This window comes from Labeo rohita, chromosome 7 (assembly GCF_022985175.1).
Source record: "Labeo rohita strain BAU-BD-2019 chromosome 7, IGBB_LRoh.1.0, whole genome shotgun sequence".
NCBI classification, from domain to species: domain Eukaryota; kingdom Metazoa; phylum Chordata; class Actinopteri; order Cypriniformes; family Cyprinidae; genus Labeo; species Labeo rohita.
The window spans coordinates 39,288,336-39,305,800 of NC_066875.1; the positions used below are offsets into that span (position 1 = coordinate 39,288,336).

General features: G+C 33.8%; 1 protein-coding gene across 2 annotated transcripts; it reads right to left on the minus strand.

Moving 5' to 3' along the window:
* Window positions 1-1,126: 1,126 nt before the first annotated feature.
* Window positions 1,127-17,169, minus strand: si:dkey-9k7.3 (circularly permutated Ras protein 1). Of its 2 annotated transcripts, none has more exons than XM_051116069.1 (20): window positions 16,823-17,169; window positions 16,084-16,167; window positions 15,394-15,486; window positions 12,289-12,381; window positions 12,004-12,090; window positions 11,820-11,917; window positions 11,521-11,721; window positions 11,379-11,429; window positions 11,211-11,300; window positions 9,318-9,469; window positions 6,451-6,532; window positions 5,723-5,847; window positions 5,495-5,579; window positions 4,653-4,759; window positions 3,618-3,727; window positions 3,392-3,503; window positions 3,156-3,296; window positions 2,979-3,072; window positions 1,548-1,598; window positions 1,127-1,452 (listed from the first exon to the last, which is right to left on the minus strand). In XM_051116069.1, the coding sequence occupies exons 2-20, from the start codon at window positions 16,163-16,165 to the stop codon at window positions 1,357-1,359; spliced, it is 1,950 nt and encodes a 649-aa protein (XP_050972026.1). In that variant the 5' UTR covers window positions 16,166-16,167; window positions 16,823-17,169; the 3' UTR covers window positions 1,127-1,356. The 2 variants fall into 2 exon arrangements, with proteins under 2 accessions (XP_050972026.1, XP_050972027.1); XM_051116070.1 differs by lacking the exon at window positions 16,823-17,169 and adding an exon at window positions 16,304-16,326.
* Between the last annotated feature and the right edge of the window lie 296 nt (window positions 17,170-17,465).

Consider the following 17,465-nt stretch of genomic DNA (forward strand, 5'->3'; position numbering starts at 1 on the left):
CTGCAGAGACAGATAGAATCGCCTCATTTCAAGAATGGTATTTCAAAAGTCAAACGCTACTCTACAATCGGCATTTAACATTAGGGAAAGCTAGAGAGAGAGATAAGAAAAACCAGGAAGAGTGCAACCGATCAGGGTATTTTTGTCACGTACATCACTAAAGTTAGTTCTAACCAGTTCTTGCGATTTCGAACTTGTTGTTCATTAGTGTTTGTCATTTAAATTGGCATACGTTATAAAATGATTTGAAGATTGGCAGTTTTAAAGGGGTCATCGGATGCCCATTTTCCACAAGTTGACATGATTCTTTAGGGTCTATATAGTCTATAATATACTTTGGTTAAAAATTCTCAGTGGTTGTGTAAAACAACACCCTTTTTACCTTGCCCAAATCAGCTCTTCAAAAATCATCTCATTCTGGTCGAGGCTGCTTTAAATGCAAATGAGCTCTGCTCGCCCCGCCCCTCTCTTCTCTCTGTGGAGCGACGAGCTTGTTTACTTTAGCCGCGTTTAGCCGTTAAACTTGCTAACTAGCACATTATTAGGAAAGACGATCGCAAAGATTCATTAAAAAAAACCTTATACTCACTTCCGCTGTAAGTGAAGCTGGATCACAAATGATTTGCGTGAGCATAGACGGATATATGTAGATCGGGAGGTGCATTCCCTTCACAAACAAACGTAATCCACTGCATCTTTAGCGGCTCAGATGTCGGGAGTAAATGATGACCACTATGTTCATTATTACATCCAGCAACACAACACCTCAATCGCTCAATCGGAGATATTCTTGTCTAATTTACATCCTTGCTCCAGCATCGAAACAAAGAGGGCGGACTGTTACAGCTGATCTGAGGTAAGACGCTCATGTCAATCAACAATCCTGGGAGCGGCCTCTGTTGGTGTGACGCCACAACGACAGGCATCTGAGAACGGCTCGATTTGAAAAAGGGGATATTATTTTTACAGATTAATTAAAAACCACTGCATGGATTTCTATCATTATAGGGTAGATTTGTACATACACTGCCAACACACATTAATGTTTAAACAACACGTAAAAGTGAACTTAGCATCCGATGACCCTTTTAAGGTGACGTAAATAGAAAGAGTAAAAAGAATCAGACTGTGATTTCTATACAATGTGTTTTATTTGTTTGCATTATATTTATTAATACACAAGCATTCAAGCTGGTAATCTGACTTGATACTAGGTTATCAACTTATAGTTTGCATATATTTTATATTGCATATGTTCCAAGCAGTATTCATTGTCCATAGTTTGAAATTGATTATAGCAGCCTATATGACTGGTTTCACATTGTAAAATGACCGCTCACGAGTTTCAGTTTGAGTTCAGTTCTCCAGCATTGCAACTCTCTTTCCCTTTCCGGTCACACTTTTCGCTCTCTTCATTTGGTAGACCACCTTGGCTGCTGCATCTGAGAGACTCTGGAGGAGAAAAAAAAATTATCCATGATATCATTATTATTAATTTTTTTTCAATCCTAACAAGTTTCTTTGTACATCCTAGATTTTTAACTTACCGCAGTGGAAGGTGTTCGGGACGCTGCTCTGGTGTCAGTTTCTGTTGTGTTCTGTTGAGAGTAAAAGCGTGTCAGGCTTTTAGCACAAGGACTTTATCATTTAGTCACAATGATTCATCTATAATGCTAGTACGGCTTGGGGCATTTTTGGAGCTGAGCAGATTTCAAAATATGTTAAATGTTAAATACAATTTCTGACACATATCTACAAGTATGTGAGAGTTTGTTTATCCTGATTGTGGTATGCTGAACTAAGTAAACAATGACAATGCAATTTTTTATATAGTTTTGATTTTTTAAGCATAAAATGTATTCATGTAATAAAAATGTCTGATATGTATTCATATTTGAATAGCACGACCTACTGATTAGTTAAATATTCTATGTTTTGATGGCTTAATATTATTAATTATTATATAACATATGGAAATATTAAAATAATTACAATTTAAAAAAAAAATATTTAAAAAACTGTTCACTCACCAACGCTGTATTTATTTAATCAAAATACAGTAAAAGTAGTAATATTGTAAAATACTATTGTAATTTAAAATAACTGTTTTTTGTTGTAATGTAATTTCAATAAAATGTAATAAAATGTAACATTTCTCTAATGGCAGAGCTGAATTTTCAGCAGCGATTAATCCAGTCTTCCAATTACTGGTTTTGTGGTCCAGTGTCACATATATTATAAGGATGATGTGACACTGGACCACAAAACCAGTAATTTATACATCATCTGAAAGCTAAATAAATAAGCTTAGGACAATATTTGGCTGAGAAAATATGTAATCTGACGGTGCAAAAAAAAAAAAATCTAAATATTGAGAAAATCACCTCTAAAGCTGTCCAAATGAATCTTAGCAATGCATATTATTAACCAAAAATTAAGTTTTTATATATTTACGGTAGGAAATTTACAAAATAGCTTTATGGAACATAATCTTTACTTAAAATCCTAATGATTTTTGGCATAAAAGAAAAATCAATAATTTTGAACCCTTACAATGCACTGTTGGTGCTACTTATGACTGGTTTAATGGTCCAACGTCACATATAGCAATAAACCGTTTTCTTTTTAAACTTTTATTAGTACTTTTATTCAGCAAGTATGCACTGATCAAAAGTGACAGTAAATGCATTTATAATGTTCTAAAAAAATCTATTTCAAATAAATACTGTTTATTTTTACTTTGTACTTCCCTTTCATCAAAGAATCCTGAAAAAATGTAGCACAGTCCACAAAAATCTTAAGCAGCACAGCTATTTTCAACATCGAAAGTAATAAGAAATGTTTTTAAGCAGCAAATGAGCACATTGGAATGATTTGGAGTGACATTGGAGTGACACTAAAGACTGCTGAAAATGAATAAAATTACAATGAAAATTATATTTATACTATTATTTAGATGGTTGAGGGTGTACTCAGACCTGGTTGACAGTGGTGAGGTCTTCACAGATCATACTCATGGTACTGATCCAGTTCCCATAGATGCTCTCTTCTTTAGGACTCGGCTTCTGTTGGCTGTGAGATATACAGTGAAAGAGATATATTTTATACATACACATATGATGTAGCAGAAAGCCATCTGGAGAGGTTTGCCGTACCTGATGTCTTTGAGAAGGTCCTGCTGAGCTCTGAGTTGTCTCTGTGCTTCCTGAACCCGGCCCTCCATAGTCAGCCTGGCACACAGCTGGGCACAGTGAACGCCCAATACGGACATATTTAAACTGCCTGCCCACACCCAACTACACACACAGAATAAGACACAGAGACATATATAAATAAAATTGTCTTTTTATGTCTGCAATTAAATTATTGTGTTGTATTTTGAGTGGTTTGCCTGCTGGTGGTGACTCGTTTCTGTTGCGTGATGACTCTTGTCACTTTTTGCAAATCTCGAGTCTTGAAACTCAGCTGCAGTTGAAAAGGGACCCGGTCTCGTTGTTGGAAAACTAAAAACACATTTAAAGATTCCACTTTTGAGTTCCATACAAAAAATAAACAGAGTTTCATTGTTTCTCCAATACTTCATTTTGTTTTTATTGCACTGTATATTTTGTGCTCACTTTCAACTTTTTCTGGTCTGACCGCAAACTGAAAGGTGATTTCAACACCATCTGTTACGTTGCCAATTTCTCGCACTAACCGATGATTATCCTCCTCATAGGGGAAGTACCTGCCTCAATCAAAGAATACAGAGAAAAATAGAGACGCATATTATGAAATGTGTGTATAGTGTGCACATGTGTCTTTGCATGTGCACTACCAGTCAAAAGTTTTTGAACAGTACGATTTTTTATGTTTTTTAAAGAAGTCTCTTCTGCTCACCAAGCATGCACTTATTTAATTCAAAGTACAAAAAAAATTCGAAATATTTTTACTATTTAAAATAACTGCTTTCTATTTAAATATATTTTAAACTTTAATTTATTCCTGTGTTCAAAGCGAAATTTTCAGCATCATTACTGAAACATTTCAGTGTCACATGATCCTTCAGAAATCATTCTAATATGCTGATCTGCTGTTCAAGAAACATTTATTATTATTATTATTATTAGCAATATTTAAAACAGTTGAGTAAAACAGTTGAGTACATTTCTTTTCAGGATTTTTTTTTAGGGGGAAAGAAATTGTAGAAAATAATAATTTTATTCAGCAAGGATGCTTTAAATTGATCAAAAGTGATAATTAAGACATTTATAATGTTAAAAAAGATTTTTATTTCAGATAAACGCTGTTTGTCTAAACTTTCTATTCATCAAAGAAACCTGAAAAAATCCTACTCAGCTGTTTTCAACATAATAATGATAATAAATGTTTTTTGAGCAGCAAATCTGAATATTAGAATGATTTCTGAAGGATCATGTGACTGGAGTAATGATGATAAAAATTCAGCTTTGAAATCACATGAATAAATTACAGTTTAAAATATATTCAAATAGAAAACATCATTTTTAAATAGAAAAAAATATTCCAGAATTGTTTTTGCTGTACTTTGGTTTAAATAAATGCAGGCTTGGTGAGCAGTAGAGACTTCTTTAAAAAACAAAAAATCTTTTGACTAGTAGTGTATTTACATGTGTTTGTGCGTGAATACTTACATGCCATCTGGTGCCAGCAGTGTTGCCATAACACTAGTTGCTAGGACATTGTCAGCTATAGCGCTCTGAATCTCTGTGGCAACTGTACCGATATTTACAATATTTATCTGGAAAACGGATGATGAAAAGAACATAATTAGTTTTTAACATTTAACATCATGGCTTATCTCTCGTGTAATACTGCAGCTCTCCTTTTAAAACTTTGGGGTCGATTTGTGAGTTTTTTAAAACAAGTCTTTTATGTTCTCCAAAGCTGCATTTGCTTGATTAAACATATAGTAAAACTACAGAAATGCATGATACTAAAGTTATTGATGTCTTGCAAAAGTATGCACCAGTTTCCTATTATCATCGTTTCAAAGCAGAAAACTCCTTTTGACATTCAAAAGCAGCTGAAGGGGAAATACTGAACACAAAATTGCTCTCCTTGCATGTGTGGGTGTCACTGGTGATAAGAATCAGTTTCTTTGAAATATGCTTCAAGCATGTCTTAAACCCATTAAAAACAGTTTAAGCTTCCATAGAGAGGTTTTACAGACAAGGTTCAGGATGTGCTAGAAGTGTGCAATGTAACAGAAGTAGTGACAGACAAGTGCTGTTAGCAGAAAATATAGAGCGAAGGGGTCATAGAGAAAATGTGAGAATTTCTCACATAGTTTACAAAGATATACAAGTATGTGAGACGTAACCAAATCTGAAAAGACAACACCCTCAGGAGAAAAGAACTGCTGCTACAATCTTGATCTTTATCTTGTATCTTTACCATCTTATCTGATCCCACAAGACGACCCAAACCGCTAAATGATAAGGCAGACTGTAGATGAACACCAGTAGTAACTCACTCTGCCTCCTGTGTGATCAGCCAACCTCCCAACGTCTGCCAAACGACAGTCTTCTCCTTCAAAGGTCATCACGGACACGATCACACTATAAATAACCACAGCAACAGATATGTATGACTTAATGACCATAGTAGCACTTGACATGATTTTATTGGGTACACCGGTCATTGTTGTTCTTAAAAACGAATCTAATAATCAGAAAGAGATTCGTGCTTTATAGTCGCTCACCCCCTTTCAGCAGCATAATGGGCTAACTGGTTGTAAAAATAAGGTGAGGGGGTGGGGCAAATGGAAGATTCTTGATCTAATTGGCCTAGGCCTATGTTGGCCTGCCCATCTGTGCAAATTATAACCTGAAAAACAAGAAAAAAATTAATAGAAAAAAAAAACAACAACACACAAATTTATATACATATATGCATAGCATTAGTATGTGCATCAGTAGCTAAAGCAGCAAATATTTGTGTAAATATGAAATATGTGACACCTGACAGTCATAAAAAGCAGTCATACGTCGCATGGGTATATTTGTAGCATTAGCCAGAAATACACTGCCAAAAATCATGAGGATATTAAGTAAAGATCATGTTCCATGAAGATATTTTGTACATTTACTACCGTAAATATATCAAAACTTAATTTCTGATTAGTAATATGCTTTGCTAAGAAATTAATTTGGACAATTATAAAGGTGATTTTCTCAATATTTAGATTTTTTTTTCACTCTAGATTCCAGAATTTCAAATAGTGGTATTGACCTTTCAGATGATGTTTAAATAGCGATTAAAAAACCCTTATGACTGGTTTTGTGGTCCAGTGTGACATATATGTAATAAGTGTCCTATATTATCTATAAAATTCTATATTATCTCAGTGAATAGTGTTTTTTTTTTTTTATTTTAGGACATATTTATCATAACAAAATAGTTATCGTTGTCAGAATTATGAGTAGAGACCTTTGACCCTGTGAACTGAGATGCCATGGCAACAGAGATGAGGGCAGCGGGTCCCAGTGCTGTGGCTCCATGCTCTCTGAGTCTGAGGAAGAAGGAAGAAACCTTAATTAATAACAATGAGACACACAATGAGACATGCTGACTTAATACTACAGTGTATTGCCATTCACGAACAATATAAAAAGGAGAAATAAAATAATACTGAAGCATTTTCATGAAACATTAGGATCATTAGGATCAATCATTTTAATATGCTGATTTACTGTTCAAGAAACTACTATTATGACTATTAAACTACTACTATTATTATTAATATTTAAAACAGTTGAGTATGTTTTTTCAGGCTTCTTTTATGAATAGAAAGATCCAAAGATCAGCATTTATCTGAAATAAAAAGCTTTATAACATTATACTATACCATTCAAAAATTTGGAGTCAGTCTAATTTTCTTTTTTATAAAGTTACAAAAGATTTCTATTTCAGTTAAATGCTGTTCTTCTAAACTCTCTCTTCATCAAAAAACCTGAAAAAATTCTACTCATCTGTTTTCAACATAATAACAACAACAATAATAATAATAATAAAAATAAAATTTGAGCAGCAGAATATTAGAATAATTTCTGAAGGATCATGTGACTGGAGTAATAATGCTAAAAATTCAGCTTTGAAATCACAGGAATAAATACAATTTTAAAATATATTCAAATAGAAAACAGGTATTTTAAATAGTAAAAATATTTCATAATTTGACTGTTTTGCCGTACTTTGAATCAAATAAATGCAGGCTTGGTGAGCAGAAGAGACTTCTTTAAAAAACATTACAAATCTTTTGACTGGTAGTGTATACATTGATATAGATTGATTTTAAAAAACAAGAATAAATAAATAAATAAATAAATAAATAAGTTCTGTGGTAATGGTTATACTATCATTCAAAAAAAAATTCAACTTCACTATGAAAAATTTCTTATGTTACTTTATAGGCTCTTATTGTATTATTTTTGTGTTCTTTCATAGCACTAATATATATGGTATAGAAACGTTTTCCTGTGGTTGGTTCTACACTGTTTAAAATGACAATGCAAAGCAATAAAACTGTTTACAGGCTGTGGTATCTGTGTGCTTTGCTAAAATTGATTAATGATATTTTGCTTGCAAATGATGCTGGTAAAAATGCTGTATTGATGCTACTTGACCTTACAGCTGCCTTTGATAATGTAGATCATAAAGTTTTTATTTGGCATTTAGATCAGGGGTATGATAATTCAGCTCATATCTTAGTTACGTAAGTTCTCTTCATCTTCTGCTCCTATTATTAGTGGAGTACCTCAGGGCTCTATTCTAGGCCCACTTTTTTTTTACTTATACATGCGTCCACTGGGGGATATTATTAGGCAGCACAATGTTTCCTTTCATTTATATGCTGACGATACACAGCTATACCTACCAGTGATTCTATTCGACCATTGTTGGAATGTATCTACGAAATGGTTATCAAATAATTTTCTCCAACTTAATGAGGACAAATCAGAAATTATTTTTGGTCACCCAAAATTGAGGAGAGGTCTTATTAAGGAGCTGGGCAATCATTTCCTGTTATTCTCTGTCCTGGTCAAGAACCTTCGCATCATCCTGGACTCAGAATTATGCTTATCCAAACAAATCAATTCTGTCGCTAAGAACCGTTTTTATCAACTGCGGATTATTTCCAAACATAAAGGAGAAGTCCACTTCCAGAACAAAGATTTACAGATAATGTCCTCACCCCCTTGTCATCCAAGATGTTCATGTCTTTCTTTCTTCAGTCGTAAAGAAACTATGTTTTTGAGGAAAACATTTCAGCATTTTTTTCCATGTGATGAACGCTATGGTGCCCCGAGTTTGAACTTTCAAAATGCAGTTTAAATGCAGCTTCGAAACGACCCAAAATGTGGTTGTTAACGATCCCAGCCGAGGAAGAAGGGTCTTATCTAGGGAAACAATCTGTTATTTTTCCTAAAAATAAAACAAATTATATACTTTTTAAACGCCTGTCTTGTCTTACTCTGGACTTTTTCCCGTTCATGACAGTTATGGTATGTCGAAAAACTCCCATCTCATGTTCTCCCTCAATTTCGAAATCGTCCTATATCACTGTTTTACCTTTTTTGTAGAGGTGTTTGATCTTCTTTGCATGTTCAGACTGGGTCGGTACTTCTGCAGTGATGCAGGATGATTTTGAAATGATTTTTGAAGTTGAGGGAGAACATACAATTGGAGTTTTTCGACATACCCTAACTGTCTTGAGCCAGAATACACAGAGTTCAGGGAGAGCAAGACAAGACGAGCGTTTGAGATTAAAAAGTATTTAAATTGTATTTTTAAAATTAAAATAACCGATCGTTTCGCTAGATAAGACCCATCTTCCTTGACTGGGATTGTTACTTCTGCATTTGGGATCGTTTAAAGCCACAATTAAACTGCATTTTGAAAGTTCAAACTCGGGGCACCATAGCAGTTCATCACATGGAAAAAAATGCTGAAATGTTTTCCTCAAAAAACAATTTCTTTACGACTGAAGAAAGAAAGACATGAACATCTTGGATGATGTAAATTTTTGTAGTGGAAGTAGACTTCTCCTTTACACCACTTTGTCTCTTCAAGACTTGGATAAGGTTATTTATGGTTTTATACAATGAGTTCATAAAACTGTTGATCTTTGAACAACAATTCAGACAGTTTTAAATCAACTGACAGAAGCATAAAATCAGACAGTCTAACAGAAAGCTCAGCTCAGCTACAATACCTGACCAAACACAAATACAGACAAGTATACATGACCTTTGACAGATATGCATTCACTGACAGCTTGAGAATGTGCCACTCACTCTTTGATTTTCTGGGTGAGAGGTTGGATAGTCTCTGCAATGCAGTGAGGGGTGCTGTAGTTCTCGCCCTCCTTCTTCAGATAGTCATAATCCACCAGTGCCCAGTCTCTCAGAGTGAGAGGAACCTTTGTACCATCACCATACACTGTCACCTAAAAAGAATACATACATAAATGTCCTTCCTTCTCTGAACCATAATCTATACATTAGACAGCACAATAAAACACTATGAGAGCTATGCTGGTGCTATTTTTTACCTCTGTGTCTAGTTCTCTAAAACAGCTTTTCAATTGCTAAGCTTAGTAGTTTCACATGCTTCATAGTTCCTTCACAGTGAATTTAGGTTTCCACAAACCAGAAGCCACAAGCTTGTCAAAACCAAGACAGGAGTGGGAAATGCTCAGTCATCACAGCTTGACATGTCAGTGAGTTTTATAGGTCTGTTGAGTTTTGCCATCACAAGTATGTAGTTCTTCCTCAATTTTGTGATTCTTGCACAATGTGATTTACAATCAGCTTGGTCCCGTGCCACCAAAACCCACTAGCATAAACTGTGTACCACACAGCTACTAATTCTGACAAAGAATAGCTCACTTAGACAGGAAGAGACCACGTGACTGACATGTAAGATGAACAGCCAGTTTTTGGTGTTGTTTAGCCACTAACCTATCCAAAATATATTTTGCCAGGTGTTTTCAAGCAGCTCTATATTTTCATGTATGAAAACATGTATAACAAATGAAATAAAAGCATGATAATCTAAAGAGTACATATTGGCAAAAATAAATAACTGACCTTTTTATATGGTGCTTTTTACAATAAATATATTTCTAGTAAAATTACATTGAAGAACCCCATTATTTATAATAATATACACTACCAGTCAAATATTTTTGAAGATTTTTAATGTTTTTTAAAGAAGTCTCTTCTGCTCACCAAGCCTGCATTTATTTCATCCAAAGTGCTGCAAAAACAGTAAAATTTTGAAATATTTTTACTATTTAAAATAACTGTTTTCTATTTAAGTATATTATAAAATGTAATTTATTCATGTGATTTCAAAGCTGAATTTTTTGCATCATTACTCCAGTCACATCCTTCAGAAATCATTCTAATATTTTGCTTTGCTGCTCAAAAATATGTTGAGTAGAATTTTTTTTCGTTTCTTTGATGAATAGAAAGTTCAGAAGAACAGCATTTATCTGAAATAGAAATCTTTTGTAACATTATAAATGTCTTTTGATCAATTTAAAGCATCCATGCTAAATAAAAGTTTTTATAATTTCTTTCCCAAAAAAAATGAATCCAAGCCTTTGAATGGTATACTGTATAATGTTACAAAAGCGTTTTATTTATGGTAAATGCTGATCTTTGGATCTTTCTATTTATCAAAAAATCCTGAAAAAACGTACTCAACTGATTTAAATATAAATTTCCTGAACGGCAAATCAGCCTATTAGAATGATTTTTGAAGAATCATGTGACACTGAAGACTGGAGTAATGATGCGAAAATGTAGCTTTGATTATAAGAATAAATTAAATTTTAAAATATATTAAACCAGAAAACAGTTATTTTAAATATTAAAAATATTTCAAGATTTTACTGTTTTGCTGTATTTTGGATCAAATAAATGCAGGTTTGGTGAGCAGAAGAGAATTCTTTAAAAATCTTACTGTTCAAAAACTTTTGACTAGTAGTGTATGCATAATGTATTTTATATAATATATCAAAAATATTATTAATTCTTATAGTCTTTATGATCTGAACTGGGTAAAATAACGATTTGTGCACATCAATTACAAAAAAGTACCATTAATGCTGACATTTTAATAACAGCATAACCTCTCATTCTGCTTTTCTGGCTCTCTTTTTTACCCACAAGTCTCTTTACCTCATTGTTAAACGTCACCAGCGCCACTCTTCGATGAGGTGAGCTTTTCTGCAAGGAGGACAGCACCATCTGAAGAGCTTCTTGAACTCCCTGAATCCAAAAAAATGGGAGTAACCTGTTTATTTCAGCAAAAATTATTTTTATTTAAAGTCAAAAGTCACCTCTAACCTGCAGTCGTGAAACATATGTGGGTGATCGCGTACTGTTACCGGGAGAGATCTGAGAGGAAAATATATTTAATGTTAACACTAAGTAAGGGTGTTGACACATAATGACAGCTCTGGACGTCAGTAACAAAAGTGACCGGCACCTCAGAAGTGACGCTCATACTTCCGGAAATGTCCACGCAGAGGACAATAAGCATGTCGTCTAGATTCTCATAGTCCGTGTCCTCATCGTCGTCTAAGTAAAGTATATCCCTGCCTGGAGGATTGCGCAAAGGAAACCGGCCTCCCTTCAGTGTGGTCTGGGGATACACATTCTCCTTCCCACAAAACTCACAACTCCATATCTAGATAAAAAAAATGGGATGGGAAACACTTTTAACAAAAGTAATTGTAATATAAACATAAATACCAGATGGGTTTTCCACCTACTGGTATAACTTACTATTGTTTTTTGGTGTGTCTCTGGGCTGCTTGCTGAGGACATAATGGCATTGCATTTCCCACAGCGCACTGGTTTCTGGCTGCTCTGTATACCAGATGCTAAAGAGACAGTAAGTAAGCTAAACAAAATGGACATTTTTAGGATGTTTATGCTTTTAAAATGGTTGTTTAACAGTTTAGCACACCTTTACTAACGTCCACAAGGCTTCCCACTTTTAACGACACTACATTTACATTAGCTTTAAGTCGAATCTCTCCACTATTCTCCAGACCTGAGAGAGAGAGTGAAGGAAAATAATATATACAGGTTGGAACACAGAGTTTGTTGTATAATTCAGCTCACAAAAATCATGAATCAACTCTTTAAATATTTTTATTATCAAATGTCATAGTATTTTTAGTGTATTGATCCATTTTAAGCATATGTGAATATTTCCTGTGCTTGTTCGTGATGATGAATCTGTTCTCACCTCGCGGTGGTAATGGTGGTGGCAGAGCGCTACATAGAGTTTCTCTCCTTTGTAAATTACGGGGCGGAACAGGTGGTGGAGCAATCGAAGAAGCTGTAAAAATAAAATTAAATAAATAAGTTATTATATATAATAATAGTTTCTTATATGAATAAAAAACATTGAAACATTTTTTTTAAAGAAAGCTAATACCTTTAATAATACTAATACTATTTAGCAAGGATACATTAAATGAATGAGTTAACTTAATGAAAGTTTTTGAACTGTAAAATTTTTAATGTTTTTAAAGAAGTCTCTTCTGCTCACCAAGCCTGCATTTATTTGATCCAATGTACAGCAAAAACAGTAATTTTTTGAAATATATTTACTATTTAAAATAACTGTTTTCTATCTGAAAATATTTTAAAATGTAATTTATTCTTGTGATTTCAAAGCAGAATTTTTAGCATCATTACTCCAGTCACATGATCCTTCAGAAATTATTCTAATATTCTGATTTGCTGCTCAAAAACATTTATTATTATTATTATTTTTAAAACAGCTGAGTAGAATTATTTTAAGGTTTCTTTAATGAATAGACAGTTCAGAAGAACAGCATTTTTCTGGAATAGAAATCTTTTGTAACATTATAAATGTCTTTGTCATCACTTTTGATCAATTTAAAGCACCCTTGCGAAATAAAAGTAACAACTGCTATATAATTTTAGCTTTAATCACAGGAATAAGCATTTTAAAATATATTCAATTAGAAAACAGTTATTTTAAATAGTAAAAAATATTTAAAAAATTGTACTTTTTGCTGTACTTTGGATCAAATAAATGCAGGCTTGGTGAGCAGTTCAAAAACTTTTGACTGGTAGTGTATAAAGATGTATATTTTTACAAAGGTTGGTTAAAATAACATAAACAAATTATTTACACATTTATACAATGTCATCTACCATGAGCCAGTCGTTTTACTTCTCTTCAAAACCACTCACAGTTGTTTTTATAATATTTAAATCAGTTGATTTTTCTGGCCAGAGCAGATAAAATTCATCTCAGTGCTCAAACTATTGAAGTTTTAAGATCATCAACACCATCTTTTTCATATTTTAGTGCTGGTGTCAGTGTTTCCCCTGCCATTATATTAGGGGGGCGGCCCCCTTAAAGGTCAAATACACTTTATTTTCTGTAGCTCCAGATCACATCAGAAGTCATTTAAGGTTACCTTTTGCTATAGAACAGGTCTATGCCTTGCTCTTTTATTAAACCTACAAAATAGTCTTATGTTATTCATCTTATTTACACAACGGCATGTCATTTCTGTCTCTACGTGGGTGCGCGTCTACAATTTCTCCGCGAATATGCGGACGGGATCGCGGAGTCCATTCTTAAAAACAGATTTACTCTGCCACATAATTTGTCAATTTTTGGATGAATAAAGCAAAAGTAGGTCTCTCACTTAATTTGAATCGCGATATGGACTAGTGTCTGTAAATATTAAAACGCAAAAAGACTGTTTAAATACGAATCATCCATGTTCTGCCTGGCTCTGTATGAATGAATGACGGAGACGCGGTTTTGTTTACTACACAAATAGTGAAGCACACGTAAGGCTCGCGGTGGTTTTTTGACCTTTGGTTCTAATTATATGATGACATAAACACATGAACTTAATCTCCAGAGCTGCTATGAGAGTCACTTCATGTGAATTTTACCGTTTCATTTGAGAAAATTAGCATCATATCATCGTGTATACACACAAAAACTAACCGGCAACCTGTCAAAATAAAAATACGGTTTAACATGTAACAGAAATGTATTAGTCTTGTATTACTTTAGTACAGTATAATGTAGGTGTTTATATATTCCTATTTCTGGCAAATTTAAATAAAACAATTAAATGCTAAAAAAATTAGATTAACCACCTAATTGTAGAAAAAAAATAATAATCTACAATTATTATTACACTTTTATTTTTTATTATTAAATTTTATTTTTTTTTTATTTTCTTCCATGTATTAAATTTAAAAGGGTTTAATTTTAATTTCATTAAAAATAAATAAATGTTTAATGCCTTCATTTAATTATCAGAAAAATTAAAACACACAAGAATTTCTGAAAAAAAAGAAAGAAAAGAAAACGATTGTACGGCCCTATTGTTCAAAATGTTGAAATTGAGATTTTTTGAGATTTTATTTTTTCACTGAAATAAATGTACAGAGAGTAAAGAGTAAAGTAACTGTTACCGAAAAAAAGAACCGTACCATATTATTGTTACAGCCGGAATCCTAGGGAAAACACTGGGTGTCTGTGATTCAACTTTTAGCAGTTGCTTTCATGAATGTTGGCTTTGTGATGTTATCTGTGGTCAGTTTTTGTGGTAAAATTAGGTTCTTTTGCTGCAGTAGCTCTGTTTTGTTTGGACACAATCCCTAGTGTTCAACAGTCCCTATCTTTCGCTTTTGGTTGTCAGCCGTTGTTCCTCTACACTGAGGAAGTCTTGCCTTGCTTTGTGTATGCAGTCATGATCACAAAGAACTGCTGTTCTTAAAACACCAAACAATTGGGTTATAAGGCTACAGATGATTCATCCTTTGTGGAAGTTTGACAAGTCACCCATTTCACAATCCACTAGTACTAAGCACTGTAAAACCTAGAGAGTACAAGCAATAAAAAGATACAAAAAAATGCAAGATTTTTATTTCACTGTAGCCTATACAAATTATATTAACCTCTACTGCATAACAGGTGTTAATGTCATTTTGTTCAAGCTTTGTATGTCACACATCAGTCTGTCAGCTATGAAGTTTCTCTGTCATCATCTTTTCACACCCACAAAAGGATGTGATTATATTTTTCCTACAAACATTTTCTTTTCAAGAGCACGGGTATTTCTTTGTACTGAAAGAGTTGTTCCACTCAACATTTATAATCAGATGAATCAAACAAATGAGTCGATTCTGCTGTTCTTTTATCAGAACTAACAAAACAATTGGTATAAAAACAACATTAATCTCTCAAGCAAACTCACGTGTACAGAGAAAATACAAGCCACTTCACTTATTCGGAACAATGTTCATAAAGCAATGGTAAGATAAAAACAAGGGGTCATTTACTCACCTGGTTTCTGAACGAAGGTGACGCGGTTGTCGTAAGGATGATCGGAGATAGACTGAGCTCTCGACAGACCACAGGGAAGAGTGGAGGCAGAGACTACAAAACATGAGCAAGGATAGATGGTGATACACACTGACTGTTTGTGCCGAATAATATAACAACACCCCAGTGCACTATATGGGGCAAGTTGTCACAATGGGAATTTAATGTTGTTTCAGTAAAATTTTAACAGTAAAACAATTATCAAGGACAAAGAAATGACAAAACAGCAACACATAAAAAGCAATGTAGACTACAAAACAAAAAATAAACCTGCTCTAAACCTGACATTGTACTGACATTGAATCTAAGATAGCTATTAGGGCTACGGAAAGCGTGGACAGAATCACGGAATCCAGTCATAAAAATGACAGTAAAAAAAACACAGTATTACTATTAAATATCTATTAAATAATTTTAATATCTAATAATATTTTTTGTTTAAATAAAATAAATTAATTAGAGATGCTTTTGATTATTAAAATGTAATTAAACAATTAAAATGAAATCCTTAGTCCAATCCCTGTCTGTGAAACCATGCCATAATTCTTCATTACATAATTCTCTTTACATGTCTTATCCGTGCTGTAATTTTAAACATTATTTGCAAACAGTTCCCCATTCTCATTAATACATTCACAGTGTACAACTGACCTTGATTTGAGATTTTAGCTTCATCTTCTGTTAAGGTCTCAGACCTCCAGTTACACACAACATGACTGCAAGCAAACTCCATCTCTGTGGGTGATACAAAGAAAGAAAGTCTTGGCAAAAACAGTCAGAAATTATACTTGCATCAAGTTCTGTTCCTTACAGTCACATTAAAATAGAAACCTGAAACGCCCAAACACTTTAAAAGCAAGTATCTCTTAACTCTTTCTTGCCTGTGCTGTGTACACAGAAAACAGCGGATAATGCTACGTGTTTCTGTGCAGTTTAGGCAAGACTCTAGCTTTTTTTGCTTTCATTTCCTGCTAAAATGGTTTACTTTTACTTTGATCTCAGTTGCTGAAGTCAGTAACACCTGCGGTAAACACTGTGGCACAGTTTGATTTCCTCATAAAATATTCTTAATCCAGTAAATGATGTGATTAATCATTAAAGCAAAGCTAGTATGTGTCTTAGTCGTCATCAATCACTGCGAATTTATCTTGACTTCTTTGTTCTTTCCTTTTCTAGCAAAGTTTACCAAAACCAAGAACCAGCACTCTGGTTTTATAATTAATGTAAGATAAAATAACATAATGTCAGTATAACTCATTCAATGAAAATGAGTGAGGGATTGAAAATACTGATACAAAACACTTGGTAGTATACAGTATAACAGAAACAGCCTATTAATCACAAGGGCACACATCTCTGATAAACTGGACAGTGTTTGAAATGTACCTACCTTGTGATGGTAGTTCAAAACAAAGTGTCGCTCATTCAGTTTGTCTAGAAAGCAAGTAACAATACGGTCTTCACACACCTAACGTTACTGTGCATGTTTGACGTGTGTGAGCGAAGACACAGGAAGTCAGGAAACTGTGGGTGCACGACTAAACGAAAAAACGTGTGAAGAAAGAAAGAAAGAAAGAGATAAACGAAACGAGATGTCCAGCTTGATTGTGCTCTGTGGATTTAAATACACCAGTTTTTTCTCACCCATCTTCCGTTTCATCAAACATGAACTTCGACTTGACGTGAGGCTTATCTTTATATAGAGAGAAAATGCGGTCGTTTAATCATTAACAGCAGTGCACGGCTTTTGCACTCGGTGTAATATAAATAGTAAATAATCGCACTCACGTCATCACAATAAACATCACCCTAGGCACCAAACGGGTCTGTCAAGTTTCTTGAGTAGACAGGAATGAACATGCGGGTAGGGGTATTATGAGCACGTAATCCTTAACATGCAAAATTGTTTGTATTGACGCCTTTCTGCGGCTGAAATAAAGTATGTTCTGATGTTCGTGTTTTTTCGTGTTTTAAGTAAAGAAGAAAAGACCATAGGTTCATGTGTGGATTGATCTAATAAGGAAACACAGTGA

Excerpts from the sequence above, each read along its gene's own strand:
- si:dkey-9k7.3 (XM_051116069.1), bottom strand. The coding sequence starts at position 16,165 with ATGGAGTTTGCTTGCAGTCATGTTGTGTGTAACTGGAGGTCTGAGACC. Across the intron at positions 9,470-11,210 it reads TGGTGACGTTTAACAATGAG|GTGACAGTGTATGGTGATGG; the intron begins GTAAAGAGACTT and ends TATTCTTTTTAG. Across the intron at positions 3,297-3,391 it reads AAACGAGTCACCACCAGCAG|TTGGGTGTGGGCAGGCAGTT; the intron begins GCAAACCACTCA and ends CTGTGTGTGTAG.